At 40.6% G+C, this 25,576-nt stretch overlaps 2 protein-coding genes across 4 annotated transcripts; one reads left to right on the top strand and one right to left on the bottom strand.

Annotated features, from left to right (window-relative positions):
• Positions 1-418: 418 nt before the first annotated feature.
• Positions 419-9,007, bottom strand: rprd1b (regulation of nuclear pre-mRNA domain containing 1B). Of its 3 annotated transcripts, XM_054774130.1 has the most exons (8): positions 8,886-8,979; positions 8,328-8,556; positions 7,644-7,773; positions 7,183-7,316; positions 4,448-4,581; positions 4,085-4,211; positions 3,722-3,897; positions 419-2,789 (listed from the first exon to the last, which is right to left on the bottom strand). In XM_054774130.1, the coding sequence occupies exons 2-8, from the start codon at positions 8,476-8,478 to the stop codon at positions 2,640-2,642; spliced, it is 1,002 nt and encodes a 333-aa protein (XP_054630105.1). In that variant the 5' UTR covers positions 8,479-8,556; positions 8,886-8,979; the 3' UTR covers positions 419-2,639. The 3 variants fall into 3 exon arrangements, with proteins under 3 accessions (XP_054630105.1, XP_054630112.1, XP_054630097.1); XM_054774137.1 differs by having other exon boundaries at positions 4,448-4,578; positions 8,328-9,007; XM_054774122.1 differs by having other exon boundaries at positions 8,328-9,007.
• Positions 9,008-13,160: 4,153 nt separating this feature from the next.
• LOC129178912 (taste receptor type 1 member 1) lies at positions 13,161-23,393 on the top strand. The gene is made up of 6 exons (XM_054771603.1): positions 13,161-13,351; positions 14,228-14,537; positions 19,488-20,243; positions 20,679-20,897; positions 21,462-21,582; positions 22,468-23,393. The coding sequence occupies exons 1-6, from the start codon at positions 13,161-13,163 to the stop codon at positions 23,391-23,393; spliced, it is 2,523 nt and encodes an 840-aa protein (XP_054627578.1).
• Positions 23,394-25,576: the final 2,183 nt, after the last annotated feature.

A 25,576-nucleotide genomic window follows, 5' to 3' on the forward strand; every position in this document is an offset into this window, starting at 1 on the left:
AAGACTGACGCAGTCACGTTATAGCGCCACCTACCAGTTTGGGGGTATGAATGATTTTACTTAAAAGATCTTGACGACGACAAAGGACGTTAAACCTTTCAACTTGATCGCAATTTGACATTGAAATGACGAAATGTAATTCTACTTATGTAATCTTTTTTTTTACTCGTTAAAATTATGTTCCCCATATCCGCCAAGGGGCTCCGTAAACAAGGGTGTTTCTTGTACAGTGATGATTTTCAATGTCCAGTTTCCATTTACTAAATTGAATTGAAATCGCCATTGCAGTCTAATCTCATTTGAAAGGTGAATTGTGAATCCGTTATAAGGCAAAGAACTACAAAAATAGTAACCTAAAAAGTACTGTATATGCCTACCCTCTGCATGTGTCCTTTAATAAAGACAAGTATCTGTCCAAATGGTTCCAGTTTATTGGCATCCATCGAGTCACTTTTATTACAGAAATAAAAACTACCCGAATGGTAGCCTCCTGGTTGTACAACGGTGGCTATGCAGAAATAAATGCATAATGCACACAGCAAGAGGGCAAGAACAGATGTAAACTAATAATCTACACACACGCAGGTCAGACTGTTGCTGAAATCCTTCCTTGCTTCTAGTGGCTGTTTGGACATATGCAGTGATTGTATGGATCGCTGTGCTTTGGCGCCCCACCAGTGACTGCATTAAAAAAAAAACTACAAGTAACATCCTTTGGTTTAGCAAACATTGTGAACGCTGCATGTTTCTGGTTCCAGACTGCTTGTAGACGTCATCGCTATGTCCTAAATCTGTCAAAAATAAACAAAATCAACTTGACATTCAACAACTCTTTGTGTTTGCAGACATTAACACAACTGGACATTAATAGAGTTAAACAAATGCTAGCTTATAAAATGAACCAAAAGAAGGCATTTGCATCACCTAGTAGCCACTGTGGCTGATTTGTGATGTCTGGATGCACAACTGAGCTGGACAGTACTTACTATAACAATAATGATTATATTGCTGTTGGGTTTTTGCTCCTGTCAATAAATCACAGTGCAGAAAATAAATTATGACTCACAATTTGAGTTTATTTCACATCCTATTTGATGCAATTATGGGTTAATTACTACTGCACACACTAAAACTAAGTTTTTTTTCCTTCACATGAAAGTTTCAGTTTTTAACAAATAATGGCCTATGAATTTCTTTGTAACCTTTGCGAGTACAGTGGAACCTCGGTTTTCGTTCGCCCTGGTTCTCAGCAAAAAATAATTGCCAAAAATATGATGTCTCGGTTTATGTACACTCTCCGTGTTGTGGTACGGCCAAACAGTGCCCAAACAAAGCACCGACACGTGACTCAATCTCTGTGAAGAAAAGATAGTTCTTTTAGAGTTGAGACAATACAGACAGATTCTGGCCAGGAAATCCTTTAATCATCTTTATGTGTGTGGGGATGGTTTGTTCACATAACGCACACCACTGACCACTGAGTTTCTGTCTCCTTTCTTCCTCCTAACAAGCAGTGTGCGCCCTGCGCTGATGAGGTGTTCGAGCGCATTGCATATTTCTGAGTAGTCTGTGTGTTTTTTTTATATTATGGCTGCAAGAAACACTATTGAATTCAAGAAAAAAGTCGCAGCAAAGTACGAAAGTAGCATGTTTACCCTATTGTAAATATTCCTAGTTAACATGGGTTGTGGGGAAAATGGTTTAAGGGAGATACAGTACAGAAAGTGAGTCAGGCCAGTGTCTGTAATCATGATTGCACCTGCTGCTAAAGTTGAAGTAAGCAAGTATACAGCTCGAACCGTCCACACTTTAAAGTTAACTTTGTAACAGACCAGAATGAAACAGCGTCCGCATGGCTGTTCTGTCGAAAACTATAATTATTCTCTATAAAATGTGTTTTTATTCATATTTCTGTGTGTCTGGAATGGATTACTTGGATTTACATTATTTCTTATGGAAAACATTACTTTAGGTTTTGTACGTTGCGGTTTCCGTCTGACCTTTTGGAACAAATTAATGACAAAAACTGAGCTTCCACTGTAATGATAATTAATCTTTTTTTTTTTTTTATTTAAATCAAGCATCAATTTTCAAATTAAAGTAAATGGAAAATTAAGCATCTTGAAGGTTTACAAAAATATTCTCGTCTGTTGGCTTTAAAGTCTTGCTAACTATCACCTGAATTATTATAAAAAAAAAAAAAACACACACAACACACTCAACTCCTGAATGGGACATTTTCATCACAGTGTAGCTAACTGCGCATAGTGAATCCAGGTAATGTAAACAGCACACTGAAAGCCACAACGCCTCCTTAACCATTCATAACGAGCATTTTTTTTTTTTTTTTTAAAAACAGCCACTAAAAACAAAGAGGAAAGTGAGAGAAAACTGTGGACTCTATGCAAGAAAATCCAGGCTGACACAGTCTCAGTTCTCCTTTGGAGAGTGCTGCAATGTCACCAAACCTAATGTTATTATCCCCACCATGAACCCCACACACTCTCACCCCTCTATTGTCCTGCAGGGGGTGCTGCTGGCACATGTGACCTCATCAGGACACAACCTGCAATATTTAGGCTGAGGGTGTGTGCTTGTGTGTGAGGATGTGGTGGGGTAGCTAGTTTGAGCTCCAACATTCAGTCAGTGGAGAAAAGGTCACCGGCTGAGGGCAATGGGGCCAAACCGCCAGTCACATTGGGCAGGAGGGACAGGTCAGGCAGACTCTGGATGTGGGACTTGAGCTCCTTCCTCACTTGGGTCACTCTGGCTAGCTTCTGCTTGTATTCCTGCACAGCACAATCCCATAGTGGCATTATTACAATTACATAGTACCAGTGTTTAACAACTATGTTTTCACATCTCACATATTTTACATCTTCATTAATTATGATGTACAAAAGTGTGTGACTGTGTGTGCATAGGATGACAGGATACCCCTTGGATACTGGCAGTATGATTCAAGTCACATGGACACATGGACGCATCTTTGCTTCTTCCTACTCCTTCTTGGACATGCAGAATTGTGAATTGTGTTATGTGATGAGCTCCACTGTAATATGTGTGCATGTTCAAGATGAATTACACCATTACCATTACTCCGCCTCTCGCCCGAAGTCAGCTGGGATAGGCTCCAGCATATCCGCAACCCTAGTGAGGATAAGCGGCATAGAAGATGGATGGATGTGTAACTTAGCCACAGGTAAGAGGAATTTCCAGTAATTTACGCCGGTGTTTCAGGTCGTCATTTCGACATGTTTAGTTTAGGATGGGGCGGGTTAGTTTTTGTGATGAGATCCGCCACGATAGAGCGGTACACCAGGGAAATATTTCCCCACACAAACGTTCCTTCCTCCTCTTGATGACAGCATTTTGTTCACATTAGGGTAATTTCCGTGAGATTCCGCGTTTAACAGTAAATTCAGTTTTTATAGACCACTTCAGCGAATCTGCGGAAATCATAGGGCCCTATGTGTTCTGCCGTTAAAGTAAAGAAGGAGCTGCGGGCTACACACTCTGGACGCCCTTGCCATAAGCAGTGAAGAATTAAAAAACCTCTATATCGAATAATACATGACACAGTGATCAAAATACCCATAAAAGTTACCTAAAAAGCAACAATATTGCAAAAAAAAGTTTTCAGTATTTTAAACTTAATAAGAGTCAGGAAAAAAAGCACATAAAACTGAAAAAAGTAAGGTGCTGTTCATGTTTGGCTTGCCTCTAGCTTCTTCTCTCTCTCCACCAATGCCTCCTTTTGGCTGCCAATGTAGTCAGTCAGCATGCGCGCCAACTGCCTGCGGTCTTCCAGCTCTGCAGCCAGCCGGCCATTGTATTCGGCCAGCAGGAGGCACGCTTCATCTACTGTCTTGGACAGCTTGTCAGCAGCCTCCTTGTCTGAGGGGCAGAACAATATGGGAAGTCAGGGTGCCTGTCATAGTCTTTATTCTTGGTGCTTTACATTTTTATAACAATTTTCTTTTGGTTATGCTCATGCATATTTGCGCAACAGTTTATCACATTACATTTGACACAATGGTACATTGTATTTATATTAGTTGAAAAAATAAGACAATGAACTTACCAGTGATTTTCTCCAGCAATGACACATCTTGGACTTCCTGTGGCAACGAGGCAATTTTTTGCCGAACAGCCGCATCACCTGATGCGGCGTTCTCCAAGTCCTGAAGCGCTTTCACCAGCTCCTCTGTCTGAGTGTGTGTATGTGTTTTATGTGCATTGAAGTACATTGAAGTATAGATAGTAGGTGCCATGCAGTTTAAGAGACCAAGAAAGAACAGGTAAGAGAAAACACAATGAAGATGAACAACACAGGAGAGAGAAAGGTGAGGAGAGTAAACACAACACATCACATTAGATTTCTGGATACTGTAAGAAGAATACAGCAATGTCATTTTCTCGTGTAAGCATTCTCTGGCCATCTTACCAGTTGAGGTGCAGAGGTGTCTGTGATGTGAGGAGAGCCGTGGGTTCTGTAGTCATCATCGTCGTCTTCTTCTTCCTCCTGCTGCTGCTGCTGTATCTTCTGGTAGGTTCGCTTCACAGGTTTCTTCTCCTCTACTGAATCAAGCATTAAGACACCAGAAGAGATAATAGTCATTACTATGACATTTTATGCTAATACTTCACAATGCTTCAGTGCCCGCGTATATCAATGCCCCTCGGACAGGCTGACTGATGACGACATAAGCGGCTGTCGGCATAACCGAAATTGAAACCAAAACTAGCCATTGCCGCATACTGTATTTACTTGTGACATCAAGAGAATGGACGATAAAGGAATTTTTGAACCTACGTCTGTTTGTTGACATCATTTTCCTCCATTTGTGCACACAGTATTTTTATTTTCATTCTTTTTCATATAAATTTTATACTCTCATCTAACTGAGCTGCTGCAGTAATTTTGTTGTATGTCTTTACTACAATGACAAAGCTTTCGTACATGTGCAAATTTTTCTTCCTGTGGCTAACAATCTAAAAAATAAATAAAACAGTGTATTTTGCTAGTTGCTATGGTAGAATCCAGGTTAATACTGCCATACTTTTATTTTTAAATTTACGATTCACTAGGGCTGGATGATATATCCTTGGCGAAGCTGCTGCCACGCCCTCCTCCATGCTCCGTGCTCCGTGCTAGATCTGGCGACATATTTTCTGAAAAGCGACTAGCAACAAATCTAGCTACTTTTTCTGGCGTTGTTGGAGAGTTTTCTGATATTTGGGAACTTAAAAGTGAAAGTAAAGCTCCCGCCACACACAGCATTGGAGATCGACTTATCCTCGAGGTGCGATGCCACTGGGGAGGATCTCGTCCTGTTTTACAGAGCGGGATCTCAAATGAAAATGTTTTTTAATCTTCATGAAATTACACTCAACCAGTTCTAACTACAAGGTGTAGGCGAGTCTGGATGTAATGGAATTTTATTTGATGAACGGATGGACAATTTTAAATTAAACTAAGAATCAAGTTTATTTGTAGTTTTAAACGTAGTTGAAGTGTTTTTACTCACTTTTTTGTCTCTCCTATGAGGTTTTGCTTTCTAAAAAAAAAAAAATTGTTCAAAGCAAAGTATTTTTGAGTTGCTGCTGACATTTAAAAAAATGTCCTCTTAAACTAGACACTATTTCATGTGTTGTTCTTTTGTGCTTTTGGTATTAGCTGAGGATCTGAGTATAGCTGAAGGTTTGTTATAAAAAAGATTGATGATGATATTTTACATTTTGTATATTTATTCCAAAAATAGAAAGGACTGTTTTATTTTAGCAGCTATTTTTCCATACGATTTTTTTTTTTTTTAATGAGACTACTTCACACGCATATTTGACTTTGTCAAAACTCACTTTGTGGAAAAAATATTGGGATATATATTGTATATCGATATTCAACATAAATATATCGGTATGTGAGTTTTGGTCCATAGCCCAGCCCTACTATGCACTGAACAGGAAGTCACGGTGTGCACATTTTAGTGCTGTGTAACGAGACCATAGCTGCTGTCGTCATTTCCCGCTGCTTAGCGATAATGAGGACATTGCCAATGCTACAACACAATTGATTCAAGAAATAACTCATACCAAAACAAAAAGATGGTTTCCGTGTTGATCTCACTGCCATATTGTGTCTTTGTCAACAGAGGTCTTCAAAGAAGGTAAAACCGTATTTGTAAAACTATTTGTTTTTGGCTTTCTAGAACACATTAATTTGATGTACAGTACATTATTTATTGTGGGAAAAACTGATTCAGTTAGAGTACATTTCAGGTAGAGTCTGACCTTCTGGAAAGGACTAATGAGGCTAATTAAGGTTCCACTCTTGTGGGGTACATCTCCTTGAGGGGCGCTGTGATGTGCCATATGAGCTGCCATGAGTGGCAGGGGGACTTTCTGTAGTAATGTAATTGTTCATGCTTTAACAATATATTAAATGTTTAAATTTATCAATAGGCTGACCAGGTCATACAATGAAGTAAGCAAAGAAGCAAAGATGGTAGTAAATGTATATATATATAAAAATACCCTCATATTGGATAGGTTCTTTATTCGGAGCAAGCACTAGCCAACACCTACTGTATCTTACCTTACCAAAGAGAATGACAGTCCGCCTCATGGTACAAACAAATTAACAGCACAACAGATCCTCTGCATGTTAACAACAGGAATTGACTACTACATGGGCAATAATCAAAAATTAGCGCTAACAACAAAAACGTAAACTCAAACTGCACTTACCGAGTGCCTGCAAGAGTCCCTCCACCTACCCAGAATGCCTTGTGGTCACACTGTAAATGTTTGTCAAGAATTATGTGTTTGTCATTAAAAATTTGTTGCTGTTGATTACCCTCTCTGTAACAGTATTAGTTGGCATATAATTGACAACTACTAACATAAACAGGTCCGTTTTCATAGAAAGCAGTCGACCATGTACTGTATGTTGACATCAACTTTTAAGCAGGCACTCTTTGGTGATGGACTAGTATTTGATGAGGCTGTCGACATTAACGTTTCCTTTAACACTTAACCTACTTACAATAATAAACCTCACCATGCTGCCATTTTTGTCACCGTCCCCAAGGAAAATTTCTGAATGTGTGGACGTAGTTTGCTCTTTGCCACTCAATTATAATATGTGTACTGTAAGTGTTAAAAGGATTGTCTACAGACCTGTAGGTCGGGGGCTGTTAGAGTCTTCTATGGCTAGTTTCAACTGCTGAATGAAGTCGCTTCTGTATAAGCTGCGCTCCTTCCAGATGTTCAGGAGTCTCTCCATATGCTTTTTACAGCTCTCGTCTACTTCACTGCAAGAATAGTGGAGGTGAGTGAGAAGAGCAAAAAGAAAGAACGAACTACAAGAAAGCAGAGCATAACAAATACTCCCATTAGGCGTAAGCTAATAATTTTAGGTTATGTCTGGACTCCACGTGTATTATTGGTCGTTAAAGAAATCAATGTTATTTAGTCAAATGCACTTTCAAAGAAATGAATACAGTTAAAGTAAAACTTTCCACCATAAGGTTTAATGTGATCTACATACAGTTAGCATTTGGATCTAACCTAAGGCAAAAATCATAAAACCCTAACTGTAAATGCAAACGCAAACAAGGACCATCAAGCTGTGCACTGACCTGGCAACATGAGAGCAGGCATCCACGAGAACAGTCTCAAAGTCTTTCGTGAATTCAGGTCCTTTCTTCTTGCTATTTTGGATGACATCATTGGCCAGGTAGAGGAACGTCAGCTTTCTGCTGGTTTTAGCTGCAGGATGACAAATACATCGTTTTAGATGATTTTACTCTTGAAAAGTGACAACACCATGGACTCCCTACACCCTGTTACTTATCACTCAGTCTGAATCAATGTAGCATTTGCAAAAAGAACAACATGAGAGGAAAAGAAATAGTTACATCACCGGATAAAACAGATCACCTAAAATTGAATTTTGACAACAACAAAAGAAAGATTATTTTTTTAATCCTTTTAATTAAAGATTTTGTTGAAAAATGTAAATGAATTCCGAAATAATTCATACTAAAACTACATATATAAAGCTATATAGACGCTCAGTTTTGAACAATGTTTTTGTATGTGTGCACTGTACCACACAATGATACTTTATAGTAATACTTCTCCGACTGTGTCAATCAAAACTGAGCATTATCTTTGTAATGGCAAAACTGTAGGTCTGGTTGTAGGACCTCTTTCGATTGGTCAAGTATACTGAGGTAGCCAGTGCGTGTTTATCATGTCATGGCCTCCAAAACCTAACTGCAGTTGATGATGATGATTATTAGATATCTGCTTAGCCTCACCTTTCTTCAGCTCTCTGTGCCATACTTTGACAATGAGGCCCGAGTGTTTGCGGTGGTGGATGATCCACAGAGACAGAGTCTGGACACTCTGCTGCGAGCTGCTCAGCTCCGACAGCTTCTTCTCCAGCGCCGCCTCGGAGAAAGACGACATGTCGGTGCGATGCTGTGCGTGTCCTTGGGAGCAGTAGACTCACCACGAGCCCCGTCTCAAAACTGACTGAGCTCCGAGCTAGTTGGGGAAAACTCGCACTGTCATCAAAAGTGAACTTTTCACTTGACTTAAGTACATGCAGGATTAAAAAAAGCGTGCTCCTGCTGCCCCAAGCAAAGTAGCGTTAGATTAGCCACTAAAATAAGGGAATCATATGAAGAAATTTAAAAAGCAGCGTTTTTAGTTGGCTTACGAGCTACAGTTTGCCCAATAGCTAAAGTGTTTGTTTACAGCCACAGCTAACGTTAGCTAGCGGCAGCCTAAGTAGCCATCCACATATGATACACTAGCCTGCACTTTAGCCAGAGTTTAAATGTCCGACCTTCTATAATATCTGAGTAGAATACCTGTTCGATACGCTGGAGGTGTTAATAAAACGGTTTAAGTGAAGGTAGAACGACTCGGAACTTGTCTTTGCTTGCCTAACTAATCAGGAAGAATTCTCCAGAAAAAAATGGCAGCTCGCACTTTCACCCCAACATGTGCGTCGCGTAGTAGTGACGTCATCCGGGACAAGACACCACGGCTGAAAATGGGATCTATTTGGAATAATAGAAACATTATATGTAAGAATAGGTCGCTTTTTTGAAAGATGAGTTCATAAAATTACTTTGACGGGTCAGCTGTTTAACGCAGAGGGACTTCTGTTTTCTTATAAAGAATTTCTATTTACCTATCATTTTCCAGTCCCCCCCAATTAAGGATTTTGCCATAATTTTTTATGTTATCCCTTCAGGTACTTTAATGCTTTTCAGAAACCTTACTGACCTTCCACTTCCTGCCTCTCTGCATGACCCAACTGACTCATCTATCGGAAAGATATGCTTTTCATCTTCTTCTCGTAATAATAATAGCCACTCACGTGTCTTATTTCAAAAAGATGTTGTCTGTACCTGTAATATTTTAGTGGAATCGCTTTGTGTATGACATGACTGGAATAATGTATGATGTATGATTTTAGATGATTCCTCACAAGTTTATTGTTGTTGTTTTTTTAAACCAGAACTTTATTGACAAATAAAGTGGCAGTACAATGCAGTGCAATCAAGTATAAAACATATCAACATAGGAGCAGCCAAATTACAAAGATAAAGGAAAATAAAAAAATAAAAATAAGTGACAGCGGGGTAACAATGAGAATAAGGTTAAGCCTTTTCACAAGATAGATTTACAGATTGGGTGTATAATTTGTGCATTTTTGGTCTTGATCAGTTTTAAGATTCCTCACAAGTACCTCATCACTAACAAGGTGAAGGAAGTATCATTCAGAATTATTCCCAAATACTATCCTGCTAATCACAACATGACCAAAATTGGGACAGATATTAATACGGACTGCTCCTTCTGTTGGGACCACCCAGAAACGGTCTTACCCTCTTCCTGTCTTACACTGCCACTGCCCACACTCCAAAAAGCTGTGGAAGGACTTCAGCAAGCTCCATTATTGATCACATCTTCAAGGACTTTGTTTTGTTGTGGGAAAATGTTGTTTTCTGCTTTTACAAGAGATCTAAGAAAGAAGAAAAAACTTTTTTTCTTATAAATCTATGGATCATTTTGGCCAAATGCAATGCAAATATAGCAGTAAAAATACAATTTTATTTTTTTCCTTAAAGATGTTGAACAATATATTAAACTTATGAACAAATCTGCCAACAAAAAGGCCTTCAAAACATTAAAATTTGTTCTGATTTAAATGTTTTTACTTGATGTGACCCCTGGCTATGTTCTTTGGTTTCTGTTATTTGTATGCTATTACTGTATACTTGTTTATTCTTAATAAAGATTATAACAAAAAAAAGAAAGAAAATTCGGGGTCTGCAGTCCATAGACATAAATACGTAGACGCCGCGTTGAGCACTGAGCAGTGTTGCCAACTTGGCGATTTTGTCTCCAGATCTGGCAACATTCCAATCCCCCTTGATGAAATATTTTCTCAAAAGCGACGAATCTAGCGACTTTTTCTGGCTATGTGGTTGGGGAGTTTTCTGGTATTTGAGGACTCACAAGTGACAGCACGTATTGTTCTGCATTTTGTGTTCTCTCTGAGCAACAGCAGGTGCTGTTGACAGTTCCGCCCCGCCTAAAGGCAGTCATAAGCCAGCAGTGTACAGTCAGCTTCCCCGACACACTGCCCGGATAAAAGAGGAAAGTGTGTTTGTATTTTATTGATGGTCTATTGCTACTCTTTATTTGTAAAATGAGGTGGATGATCTTACAGTTCTTCTGGTAAATGTTAGTAATTGCTCTTACATATATTCACCGGAAGAGTGTGCTACTCACTGAGCCACACTGAATTACACTAAGTCAAGTTAATGTGAACTATAGAATAAACACAGAATAATCTGTTATCCCCTGTTCAATTGTGCTGTTTTTTAAAAGTTCTCAAAAGCCATTGTAATTAAGGTGTTTTTACTCACTTTTTTTGTCTCTCCGACTAGGTTATGCAGTTTTCTTACAGCATTTTACAACATCATATGCAAATGATATGTAAATGAGACAATGCGGTCATATAGTGAGCTCTAGCAACTTCTAGGACAGCCAATAGCTCCTTTTCTACATACTGAAAAGTTGGAAACAGTGGTACTGAGCTGTTCGTCAACGTCGCCGCCACATCGGATGTGTCAAGAGTCAGAACAAATGGTTCACCAGACACAGAATCAAGCTCCTACCATGGCCATCTCTGTCCCCAGGCCTCAACTCCATTGAAAACCTGTGAAGTGAGCTGAAGAGAAGAGGACCCAGTGTCGCTGGATGATTTAGAGAGACTGTGCAAAGAGGAATGGTCGAAGATCCCTCTTTCTGTATTCTCCCATCTTGTGAAACATTGTAGTAGAAAATTAGGTGCCATTTTGTTGGCAAGATGATGTTGTACAAAGTATTAACATCAGGGGTGCTAATAATTGTGGCTAACATGATTTGATGTAAAATAATTATTTCATTTTTTTTATTTTCTTAAAATGCACTTGGATTAAAGTTTGAATTTTCCCCTTTTTTCCATTATGGTCATATATTTAAAAATTAATTATTTATAAGCTAAAGAAGACATCTTAACCAGGGGCGCCAATAATTATGGAGGGCGCTGTATTTATTTTTTTAAATGGATAAGTGTTTAAAATGTCAAAGTTTTGCAGTGTTGAGCGTTGATAAATGAAAAGGCTAGTAGGGTATAGTTAGTGTAACGTGCACATTTACACGCTGCATGCGGGCATGCCAGCGGTCCTCCCTCTCTCTGTATTGGCGACGACAGTGTTGCTTTTAGAAGTCATAATCTTTTGGGAACGCCTCATAATGCTCCATAATAATTTCTTGCTCATCTTGTGTAAAACGCACTAGCTGGGATTGCTTCACTTCTCAGCAGAAGTAGAATAATATGACATCAAAAGTACTTTCATGTGAATGCGCACTTAGCACAAAGCCGAAAACCAAACTTAGAGTAAGATTATAACCACCGTCAAAGTACCGTTCAATTCTCTTTGGGGAATTTAGGTTTTGTTGAGTTGCATCTTGAGCACAAAGCCTGGGATGGCTGAGACACTTTCACAGAAGGCCCCTACTAATGAATACCTTGTTTGAGTTCTTTCCATAATTTTACTCCACATATTGATATGATACAAGTTTTTTTTATTGTGCGGGCAGGCATATAGATATTTTAAATTCTTTTTTTGTAAGTATATTTCCAGATTTTTCCTCTTGTTGAAAAAGATGTTTAACAGTTTACTTTATGCATGATTTTCATTGTTCCAAAATGTACCATATTGGTGAATTTCAAATATATTTTTAGTTAATTTAACTTTATAGTAAATTAACGTTTGGCACATTTTTAAAATGTTTTAATTGATTTAAATTCAATTTCATTTCTTTAATTGATTTATTGTATGATGCTGATTATGGTTTGGACAAATCAGTGAGTTTGCCTTATAAATATGTTGCGTTAGAATAAAGGTTATTAAAACGGAGTGAGAAGACATACACAGACATACTTCCACAATGAAGATTGTATTTTGTTTTTCAACCAAACAAGGTGAACCCAAAGTGTTTTTCATGTTGTAATTGTGTCAACCTTTTCAAATGATGAACTCCAACAATGTAATGAAACTGATTTTTTTTTTTTTACTTCGAATCGCAACAGCGTGCAAAGTGCAAATACTATCCATCCATTTATGTCCTTACAAACATTTTGCATTCTCATTTGCATGCTTGATGCTGTGGTTATGACATAATAGACAATATTCCAGCCAAAACAAAATAACTGTGGCTCGGACGACGGGTGGAAGTCAAATTGTTTATCAAAACAAGCGGCATATTTGAAACACAAGCTTCAAATATCAACCGCAATGCAAAAAACTCACACAAAAACAATTTTCATTATTTCAAATCCCTAATAAAGATGGTTACTCCGAGTAGACCCATAAAATGGCCAAAGGATCAATGTAAAGCTGCTTGTCAGTGGACATAATTCATCTTTTCTGCTTGTTATTACAAGATATACTTTTCTTCTACATGGAAAACAAGCACCGGTTACGTAAACAAATGAGACATTTGAATATACGTCACTTGCATCCTTTAAAAACCACATTACTCAAACATTTCATGAGTTGAGTGGCGCTTCCACATCAGTCATGTGTGACATGAGAACTCTGTATCTGTTCTTATGCTGCCTGGTGCTGCAGGTGGCTGATGGAGAACTGGACTACATCTCCCATGGAGAAGGGTTACATCTGCAGGGGGACTTATCCATCATTGGGCTCTTTCCTCTTCACTACACCAACCAGCCAAGTGCCAGTTTGCCTGCTTTGGGTGCATGCAAAGAGTAAGTTTATTTGAGTTTATTTGAAACAACAACATGCACTGGTCAGATGCATATTTGATTAAAGATGGTCTATAAGGCTAGATGAACCCAGGTCACTTGTATTGATAATAATTATGATCTAATTCTTGGCATGCAATATAATCCAAATGTCCACCTTGTTACGGGACATTTTCATCTTCATTCATGAGTGCATCTTAATGCATAATCATTGTGTTTTTTGCATTTTTGAAGACCTAAAATGTCCCTTATTAGATCCCTAAAAGTATATTTTAGAAATAGCAATAAATACCCATTATCTTGAAAAAAAAGTCATATTTTAAAAGAAAATGTAGTTTCAACACAGTTTTTCAATTCATTCACCACGTAAAGAACCACAAAGACAATCCAAAAATATTTTAATTGTATGAAATTAATGTAAAACATACACGTGTGACAAGGTGGATAAAGCAGTAACAGTGGACTACATGTAACAGGGTGGGCATACTGTATTACATTATACAGTATAGCCATACACTGCATTAAAAGAAAAAAAAAGGTTCCATTTAACATTTAATTTTACTATAAAAATAATGCTCACCCAACATCCACATCAGGGACATTTTCTAGTTTTATATTTCTTATAGTTTCTTACTAAGTTACATTCAGGGAATATCACATGTTTACATTAATTACACTAATTAATCATATCTGAAAAGTACACAGACGAGCTTATTTAAACCTACCACTTCTCCAAACCTGAGCAATTACTGATCATTTGTTCTCATGTGACATGTTGATATTTACAATAATTCACGTGTTTACAGTGTGGCATTTAAAAACATGTTCATGTTCAAAAACATGTGATTTAATTGAGTTCCGTTTACTTTACTTTTCCAGAGGCCGATACAACAAGCATGGCTTCCATATGATGCAAGCCATGAGATTTGCCGTGGAAGAACTCAATAACAAGAGCGGAGCCCTGCACTTTCTGCTGCCAGGAGTCACACTGGGCTACCAGCTGTATGATATATGCTCAGTGCCAGCCAGTGTACTGGCCACACTGGACATACTGGAAAAACAGTACCACGGATCCACTGCATCATGGATGACGACAAGGAACACAGAAACTGTCGCTGTGATTGGTCCAGACAGCAGCAGCAAATCTTTCACTCCAGCTGCTCTGCTGGGTGCTTATCTCATACCACAAGTAAGTAATATTAAAAATACTGTATGTGCGGGGATGAGAGGGGGACAAAAAAGACAGAGACAAGGACAACAGCAGCAACAACAATTAAGAAAACAATAACAGAACAACAAAAACAAACAGGGCTACATCAGCAAATGTCTGTGATGACGATAAAGACCCTGACGGAAGGGGCAAAATGAAATTATTAACTATGATAGTGATCAGAATGACAATAACTGTAATGCACATCATTGTAAAAACTATAATTATATTGCCGACATCACCGTCGCTGTAATAAAACCAACAACATAATAAAACCCTGGTTAACTCAGTGAGTTATGTGGTGAAGTACGTATGTATTGTGAGTGTGCATATGTACGTGTGTACAGGTATCTCTGTATGTGTGCAAGTCTTCATATATATAAAGGTGCGCGAGTGGGTGAGCGTGTAATTGTCACTGGGAATGCATGACAGGAGAGGGGGCCGCTCTCCACCACCCAGCAAGCCCCGCCCCACATAGCCAGGCCGAGCCCCCACCGCCAGAATACCACCAGGCCCACAGGGGCAGGCAGCACAAAGATCAAGAGCCAGCCCAGAGAGCCCTCCCCCCCGGGAAGACCATAAGGGACGGCAGAGAGGCAATCCCAACCAGAAACAGGGCGCGGCAGGCCGGAGGACAGCCAACCCCCGAGACCGGTGAGAGATCACGCCCCACAAAGGCAGATGAGCACCGGGGGCCACACACCAGCAGGCCCAGAGATGCCCCCGCAACCGGAAAGGAGCCCGCCCACGCCGGAAGCGCCAGCCCCCCCGCCACCCCCAGGGACGCAAGAGGCAGAAGAGCTGGTCTCTGTTTCCCTGAGGGGTGTATGTGTGTGCATGTACAGTATATGATAGGGGTGTATGTGGATGAGGGGCGACAGGTCAGAGGCATGGCAGGGGGAAAAGGAGCCTCCGCAAGGCAACTCCACTCCCCCATCACGCCTGACATTAGACCACGCCTGACATTAGACCACCCCCCAAAGTCCTATATGTATGTGAGCTGGTGCAGTGGAACAGGAGGATGAGGGCACCACAAGCCCACATCCGGCCAAACCGAGCGGGGGAGACCAAGGACACATGACCGACAGACCACTCACCACAGCCCAGGCTCAGGAAAGCTACGGGCCGCAGGACACACCACAGGCCCTACCCGGCCCGCCAGGAGGCCCAGTCCGGTCCACCCAACCCCCCAAAGACGATACCCCCAGCACCCCCAACACCGGAGCCCCACCGGAGAAAGCGTCCACAGCGCCACCCCCAAACCGCCAAACACCACAGACCAGCCACAAGCCCCAAGGCAGACCTGACCGCCACCAGAACAGCAGGAACCGCGCCCACGCTGCACACACACACAACCACGGCTGGCAAGGGAGTCACACCACAGCGACCAAAAGAGAACCGGGCCCCACATAGAGCAGAGCACAGCCACCTGCAGCATGCGGCACCCCGGTGGGCGACCACCCCGGTGGGCGACGGCCACACCGATCCCACCCCCACCCCATCACCCGACCCGGAGCCATTCCCAGCCCCACCCACCAGCTCCCCCAGGAAGGCAGCCCAGCAAACAGGACCAGGGACACCAAGCCCGCGCCAGCCTGCCCACGAGGCGCCAGGGCCACCCAGCGACCAAGACCACACCCCAAGCAGGACGAGCAAGACCCCCAGGGGCAGAGCCAGACACCCTCAGCCCCGCGAGAGTCAGGTCAAGGAATTAATCATTGGTGCCCATACAGACTGAAATTCTGACAGTTGTTCTTTGGATTCAGCAGACATTCTTTCAATAGCTATATGATCTAACAGGAGGTTTTTGTAAAGAGCTATGTTCAATTTCTTTCTTGATTTCCAATTGATGAGAATGGCTTTCTTGGCGATGGTGATGAGAAGTGGTGTTTGGTTTGTTCGTACGTTAATTGTGGCGAGAGATCCTCCAGCAAGCATAATAAAGGGGAAGTAGGAATGAAAAAGTGCCAAAGGTAGGTCCTCACACACTCCATGCCCGAAATTATTAATGGGAGCACAGGCCCACATGGAGTGTAAGTAGTCATCTACTCTATTGTCTGAGCAGTGTGTACAGATGTTAGAGTCAGTTAGAGTCAGCCCATTCTAAACACTCTATGTCTTGTGTAGCGTACTCTATGAAGGATTTTAAACTGAATCAGCTGTCTGAGCTCCATTTGGAGATTGGACCGCCGACTGTGTTGTCGTTTTTTGAAAGTAGAACATATAATTTAGATAATGTTTTAGGGGCAGATATTTTAAGAAATTGGTCAATGGTGGGATTGCTTTCCCATGATATATTACTGAAACTTGCTGATATTATAGATTTAATTTGTATGTATTCAAGAAATTTGTTATGATTTATTCCATACTGTGTAACAAGGTCGTTAAGATAAAGTTGTTTCCTTGAATAATATTTTTCGTACAATTTATTCCTTTTTCGTGCCATGTCAGAAAATGTAATGGTTTCTTTTTAAGCACGATGTCAGGATTATTCCAGATAGGAGTATATTGGCAAGGAGTGAGCGAGGATCTAGTTATTTTTAGAAATTAGTAATTCCCACCAAGCTGTCAGACTGGCGCTTATATTTATACTTTTAAAACAATAATTTTTTCGGAGGATTTGGCTAATGAAGGGCAAATTAAAAATTGGGATTTCATGGCTAAGTGATTGTTCTATGTCTTGCCGTAAATAATCCAATGGGTTAGGTTTGATCCATTTTAAGATATACTGTAGCCTGTTTGCAAGGAAGTAGTTGGAGAAATTTGGGAGTTCTAAGCCCCCATATTCTTTTGATTTTTGTAACGTTCTGACACTTATTCGTGCTGGCTTATTTGTCCAAAGAAATTTATTTATATCTGAATCTAACGACTTGAACCATATTGTAGATGGGTTGGTGGGGGTCATGGAAAACAGATAATTAACCTTTGGTAAGATCATCATTTTCACGGTGGATACTCTGCCCGAAAGTGAGATGGGCAAAGTTCTCCAATGCTCAAGATCATCCTCTATTGACTTCAATAGTGGAGTATAATTCAAGCGGATCAGGTCTGACAGGTTGGAGGAACTGTTAATACCCAAATAATGTTCCCTGAACGCAGTGGTAAAGAGGGGGTGTTCTGGAAACCAAAATTAATGGGCAGTACTGTGGATTTAGACCAGTTAATGGAGTAATCTGAGAAGGTGCTATAATTGTTAATGAGTGAGATAGATTCGTGAAGTGAAGACTGTGAATTATCTAGGAAGAGTAATACGTCATCAGCATAAAGGCTTATCTTATGATGAACATTTGTTGTGTGGATCCCTTTAATATTTATATGTTGTCAAATTGCGGCTGCAAGAGGTTTGATAAAGATAGCAAATAGTGAGGGAGAGAGTGGACAACCTTGCCAAGTACCTCTTTGTAAAGTAAATTCTGGAGAGATCAGATCGTTAGTCCGAACAGAGGCCTTCGGGGTGTTATATAGTATTTTAATCCATGTTCTAAATGAATTTCCAAAACCAAATTTCTGTAGTGTTGCGAGGAGAAATTTCCAGTTTACTCTATCAAATGCTTTTTCAGCACCTAATGAAACAATTGTGGTTTCTAAATTATGGGTGATAGAGTAATCAATTAGATTGATTAGACAGCATCCATTGCTAGTTGAGTGTCTCCCCTTGATAAATCCTGATTGATCAGTGTGTATTATATGAGGGGTAACTTTTTCCAGTCTCATAGCTAACACTTTACATATTATATTAAGATCTGCATTAATCACTGAAATTGGACGATAACTGGAAGGTAGTGTTGGGTCCTTATCCGGTTTCAGCAAGAGACTGATTGTAGCTGAGTTCATGTTTGGAGGCAGGCATGAACTGTCTTTAATTTCCAAAATCATTCTAAGAAATATTGGGGCTATTAATGACCAAAATGCTTTATAAAACTCAGCAGGGAACCCGTCGGTTCCTGGTGTTTTGTTATTCGGCAACCGCTGTAGAGCCTCATGAAGTTCTATTAATGAAATGGGTAAATCTAAATTTGTCACCTGTTCTTCATTTAATTTGGGTAATTCTATGGTGTTGAGAAGTGTGTCAATATCTGGGAGAGATGGTTTAATCTGAGGTGTATATACATTTTTATAAAAGTCCCTAAAGACAGAATGAATTTCCTCCGGGAGGTGAGTGATATGACCTCCTGAGTTTCTAATGGGGGAGATAGAGCATTTTTCTTTATTGACTTTTAGTTGGTTAGCTAAGTATTTTAGCTTATTAAAAAAGAAAACGTGGATTGCGATCATGATTTGAATGTTAAAGATTGGTATTGTAATGCGAGACATTTCCACTGAAATAAATTGTTTTGATTCTGCACTTTACGTGTCGCCCAAGTTAATAGCGTACACTGCACCGTATGACGATGTCTTTTATCATCCTTCTCCTTATAATAGTGTAGTTTGGCGACCAGCGTGCTAACTAAACGCAGGCTAAATACTGTGTACCAGATTAAAACACGCTTTATTTCAACATTTTGGATCAATATGTTTCTGATCTGTCCAGTAAATGAGCATTTAATCTACAGTACATGAGCATTTGAGCACACTGCCAGACTAACACTGCCAGGATCACAACCCAATAGTCATTGGTTCAAGTCCAGCGATGACTTGGACATTTGAACCAGGTGTATAATTTTGTCTCTAAAAACTGCCATAGGGCTTTTGTTGAAGTCCATTTGAGACCATTAAAATCCTGGGGTCCCTTAAAAGGCGCCACATACTGTAAATCCATATTATTATTATATATTATTATTATATATTATATATATATATATATATATATATATATATATATATATATATATATATATATATATATATAATATATATAATATATAATAATATATTATATATATTATTATTATATTATTATTTTATATTTGTGTATTATCTCCAACACAGATCTCCTACGAGGCATCAAACAAAAAACTGAGCAACAAGATCCTCTACCCGTCCTTTTTCCGCACAATTCCCAGTGACAAGAACCAGGTGGAGGCCATGATCCAGCTCCTGGTTCATTTCAACTGGACCTGGATCGCCCTGCTGGGCAGCGACAACGACTACGGCCTGGGTGGCATGCAGAGTCTGTCCCAGTTGGCTCCACACCACAACATCTGTGTGGCCTTCCAGGGAGTCATCCCATCCTACAGCAAAGAAACTGTCAAGGTCATGAGGAACATGGTGGAGGGCATACTGAGGGCAAAAGTCAACACCATTGTGGTGTTCTCCAGTAAGTCCAAACTGAGCGGCTTCTTCCCTTTTGTCGTGGAGCGTAATGTGACAGGAAAGGTGTGGATAGGTACGGAAGACTGGTCAGTAGCCACTCTCATATCTGGGATCGCTGGGATCCACACCATTGGCACTGTGCTCGGCATCTCCATTCAGAATGCGGACATTAGTGGCTTTCAGGAGTTTGAGAAGAAAGTTGTGGAGGCTTCTCTGCATCGTGGTGACAGTCAGCCGGGGTCCGGCAGCCATGTTTGTCTGCAGAGCACAGATGTGTACAGTCTGGCCAGGAACAACTTCACTTTGGAGAAGTATGACATCACCTCTTCCTTCAATGTGTACAAGGCGGTGTATGCTGTAGCCCATACTCTCCATCAAGCTCTTCACTGTGACTCTGGACACTGCTTAGTAAGGAGGGTGCAGCCGTGGCAGGTGAGCTTGATCATGCTGTCTAATCAGCATCTTGATATGCCACACCTGTGAGGTACATGAATTATGAATTATAAATGGTCACTAACAAAGATTTAAAGAGAATGACCTATTTGAGAGAAATAGGCCTTTTGTGTGTAGAGAAAACGTTTTAGATCTTAGAGTTTGGCTGATGAAAAATGGGAGCAAAAACAAAAGTGTTGCGTTTATATTTTTGTTGAGTATAGCTTGTGCAGTGTTCAGGAAAAGGAAGTAAAAAAGAAATAAATAAAAAAGAATAAAAATGTAAATAAAATAAGGAATAAAAACAAAAGGAAAAGATGTAAAATGTTGTTATTATCAGTATTCAAAATGAGTGCAAAATATACAGTACGTTTTCATGAAATTATTATCTTTTTTAATGCCGTCCTCTTGAGTCATTTTTTGTTTCCATCTCAGCTCCTGCCATTGCTTCGAGATGTGAGATTCTCTCTGAAAAACACCTCTGTGTACTTCGATGAGAATGGCGACCCTTCTACAGGATATGACATTGTGACCTGGATTTGGAGAGGGACAGAGTGGTCCCTCAGGGTGGTGGGCTCCTTCAGCCATGATCCCGTTCACCTCACCCTTGATGAAGGCGCCATTGAGTGGGACAGCATGGGGACATCAAGATTAGTAAGATTTTGGTTAAAGCGCACCATTACAAAATATCACACTGTACTTTTAGGTGAGGTCCTGCATCTCTATACTTGACCCTTTACCTTTGTAGGTTTTTTTTTGTTCCCCTGCAGGAAGGTGTAAGATAACGCTTCACAGAAAAGGGTAAAAATGTGTCAAAACATGCAACCCAATTGTTTTGCCTGTACTTTTATTTTTCAAAGAAATACACCACATGGTGGTGATTAAGTCGGACTGACTTAAAATTTCTCACACAGCTCAAATACGCCCTACAAAACATCCACTGTAACTTTAGGGTGTTAACGCACCTTTAGGGGACTGTGTAAAATTTGAGTTAGGTTGGTTGAAAAGCATGGCCACCATCAAGCAGGATTCAGCGGAATTAATTGCCCATAAATCACTACCATTTGTCTAATGATAAAACTTTAAGGATATGAATGTCTTCCAAAGCATTTTGAGCACAACCCATATGTGGCGCCAGAAGGGGGTGTTCTGATGGGCCCCTTTGAGTGACTTTCTGTAATCCAATGAAATAATCTCCTTCCTGCTTCATACGTCCAGGTTCCACTGTCCATCTGTTCTCCACCCTGCCCAAAAGGTCACAGCAAGTTGATGAAAGGCCAGCATGCATGTTGCTTTGACTGCCAGGCGTGTCCTGCTGCCACCTTCTTAAACAAAAGTGGTAAACATCCATTTTGTAGTATATTGTATGACTGTCATGTTTAGGGTCACAGGGATGCTGGGGCCTATCCCAGCTGCCTTAGGCTGACTGTTTTTTGGACTGTGGGAGAAAAGACCCCCATAGGCAGAGGGGACTACTTGCAAAATACACACAGAAAAGGGCTTCACAGATTTGAATCTACAACCTGGTGGAACTGAGTCTACTGATAAACAGCTTACTTTTATAACGTTTAGTAGTACTGTAAAGTATGCAAATAACCAGCAGGTGGCGCACAAGACCAACAATATCCTCCAGGAAGCCTTTTGCTTCACAATATTTTAAATCAAGACTCATTTTATTGTCAAGAACACATTTGTCACATGTATTAACGTCACATTTCACATCTACATTAAGTATGGGTCGAGAGAATTCAGGTTTTACAGCAGTAAAGTATAATATCACAAAAGATATGAAACAAAGTAATGTAAAAGTAAAATCATGAAAGATACTGGATTTGTATATGGAATCCTTAAACTATGTATACATCCAACAATGTAAGGAGAAAAAGTTGGAAAAGTTGGCGTCCTCTGATTTTTCAGTCAAGGGACCCTCGTTAGAAAAAGTTTGGACACCCTTGATGTAGAATAACAATATACAGTACAATGTGACATGTAAAAGATGAAATTAAATTGCATGCACCTATTCATATTTCTATCACTACACTCCTAATATTCATAGTTTTAGTCTGCATATACCAGGGGATTTCAAAGTGGAGGCGCAGCAGCTTGAGAAACCTGCTAAGCTACCCCCAGTTATGGTTTTTAGTTGATTAATTTGAAACATGTTTTACTAAAAGTGACACTGCATTTACAGCATGTCTCACTGTTGTTGAATGTCGTTCCCCAGAGCCTACTGAGTGCCAGCCGTGTCCCTTGGAGCAGTGGGCTCCCCCAACCAGCGAGCAGTGTCACAACCGTACAATCCTTCTTCTGGCCTGGGATGCCCCCCTCTCCGTGGCCCTCCTTTTCTTCCTGGCCTGCTGCCTTCTGTTGACCTCAGCCTCGGCCACCGTCCTCCTGCTCCACCTCCACACTCCCGTGGCCAAGTCCGCTGGGGGTCGCACTTGTCTGTTGATGCTAGCTGCCCTGACAGCCGCCTCTTTGAGCACCCTGTGCCATTTCGGTCGCCCCTCCAATGTGGCCTGCATGCTCAAGCAGCCTCTGTTCATGTTCAGCTTCACAGTGTTTCTGGCCTGCATCACCGTGCGCTCCCTGCAGGTGGTCTGCATCTTTAAATTGGCCTCCAAGCTGCCACCCGCCTATGACAAGTGGACCAAAAAGCAAGGGCCTGAGTGGACTATTTCCATTATGTCGGCCATCATCTTGTTCATTTCTGTAACTCGTGTGGCGATTGACCCCCCTGAGCCATCCCACGATGTGGACTTTTATAAGGACAGCATTGTCTTGGAGTGTAGCAGCACCTTGTCGCATGGCTCGGGCTTAGAGCTGGCTTACGTGTCCCTGCTCAGCGTGGTCTGCTTCTTCTTCAACTACATGGGCAAAGACCTGCCGGCCAACTACAACGAGGCCAAATGTGTCACCTTCAGTCTCACAGTCTACATCATTTCATGGATCAGCTTCTTCACCATCTACCTCATCAGCAGAAGCCCCTTCACCATGGCTGCGCATGTTTTTGCCATACTCTTCAGTGTGATGGCATTCCTGGGGGGATACTTTCTGCCCAAAATATATATCATCCTGCTCAGGCCGCAAATGAATACCGCAGCTCATTTCAAGAACTGCATTCAGATGTACACCATGAGCAAACAATGACTCGATTTCATTATTTCATTTCAATGCCAATGGGGCGGTTAAAACAAATTGTTAGTAGATTTACACTAGGTCCGCACGGTGGTCGAGTAGTTAGAATGTCGGCCACACAGTCAGGAGATCAAGAAGACCTTGGCTGGAATGTCCATTTGGGCATCTCTGTGTGGAATTTGCATGTTCTCCCTGTGCGTGGGTGGGTTTTTCTCTAGGTTTCCTCCCACATTCCAAAAACATCAGTCAGCTGGGATTGGAAAAGTGGTATAGAAAATGGATGGATGGGTTTTACACTTGATATTTATCTGACAAGTCAGTATAAAATTTGATTTGTGTGTAAATAAAGTTGGAATTGATTGATCTAATTTAAAGCTTTCTCTTTTTGAACGTGGTCGGATTGTCGAGCTGCATAAGCAAGGCTTCTCGCAGCGTGCCATTGCTGCTGAGTTTGGGCACAGTAAATTTTGAAAGATCCTGAGCATTATGGAGCAGAAAAGTCAAGTGGTAGACCCCCCAAAAAATGACACCAGCGCTGAGCTGGAGGATCAGATTGGCTATCCATCAAGACACAGGGCGGTCTTCCACCCACATTAAGGCCCTTACTGGTGCCGACTGCAGTGCAATAACCATCAGACGGCATCTGCAGAAAAAGAGTTTAAGAAACAAAAAAGGAATTCAAAGTCCTCGTCTCCTTCAACACCACAAAACTGCCCGTTTAGACTTTGCCAGGGAGCATCAAACATGGGACATTGAAAGGTGGAAAAAAGTTTTATTCTCGATAAGAAAAAAAATGTAACCTTGACGGTCCAGATGGCTTCCAACGTTACTGGCATGACAAGGAGATCCCACCTGAGATGTTTTCTACCCGGCACAGTGGAGGGGGTCCATCATGATCTGGGGTGCTTTTTCATTCAGTGGAACACTGGAGCTTCAGGTGGTACAGGGTCGTCAAACGGATTTGCAGCGGGCATCCCTCATGACTGAGGACCCTCGTCTGTGTGGTAACAGCTGGGTTTTTCAACAGGACAACGTTGCAGTTCACAATGCTCGCTCGACCAAGGACTTCTTCAGGGAGAATAACATCACTCTTTTGGACCATCCTGCATGTTCCCCTCATTTAGATCCCATAGAGAACATTTGAGGATGGATGGCAAGGGAAGTTTATAAAAATGGCCATCAGTTCCAGACAGGTGATGCCCTTCGTGAAGCCATCTTCACCACTTGGAGCAATGTTCCCACTAGCCTCCTGGAAACACTTGCATCAAGCATGCCCAAACCCATTTTTGAAGTGTTTAACAAGAACGGTGGAGCTACTCATTACTGAGTCCTACTGAGAACATTTTTTGTTCTGGTTTGGAGAGTTTTTGGTTATTTTTTTGAGTGATGGTCTTAAACATTTGATCAGCTGATAAACAGCCTATTTCAGTTTAATTGTTGTTTTCAATAAATTACTTTTTCAAAATGCTTTTTGTCTCACTCCCCCCTCTTGTTTTTACATATTGTAGCTCTACTTAAAACCTCATTAAGATCCAAATGTGCAAAATGCAAATTCTAGCAATTTTTCAAATGGTCTTAAGATTTTGATCAGGAGTGTATTTACATACACACACATTCATATATATATACACGCATGTGTGTATATACAGTATACTGTATGTATATATATATATATATATATATATATATATATATATATATATATATATATATATATATATATATATATATACACACACACAAAATAAACAAGAATATATGTATGTATGTGTATATACAGTATATATATATATATATATATATATATGGTATGATAATCTTGTCCTGAAATGCGGTGTCAGTTTTACGCCAGTCAGACCACAGAATATTTTAAGGTCTTGGGGCTCATCAAGATGTTTTCTGTCAAAACTGAGATTAGCCTTAATGTTCTTTTGTTCAGCAGTGGTTTTCGTCTTGGAACTCTGCCATGCAGGCCATTTTTGCCCAGTGTCTTTCTTATGGTGGAGTCATGAACACTGACCTTAACTGAGGCAAGGTTTGGATCACACAGGGCTTAGGTTTGGATTTTTTTTTTTGGACCTTGGTTCGTTGGGCATTTCTGTGTGGAGTTTGCATGTTCTCCCCGTGTGTGCGTGGGTTTTCTCCGGGTACTCCGGTTTCTTCCCACATTCCAAAAACATGCATGTTAGGTTAAT

This window comes from Dunckerocampus dactyliophorus, chromosome 1 (genome assembly GCF_027744805.1).
Source record: "Dunckerocampus dactyliophorus isolate RoL2022-P2 chromosome 1, RoL_Ddac_1.1, whole genome shotgun sequence".
NCBI classification, from domain to species: domain Eukaryota; kingdom Metazoa; phylum Chordata; class Actinopteri; order Syngnathiformes; family Syngnathidae; genus Dunckerocampus; species Dunckerocampus dactyliophorus.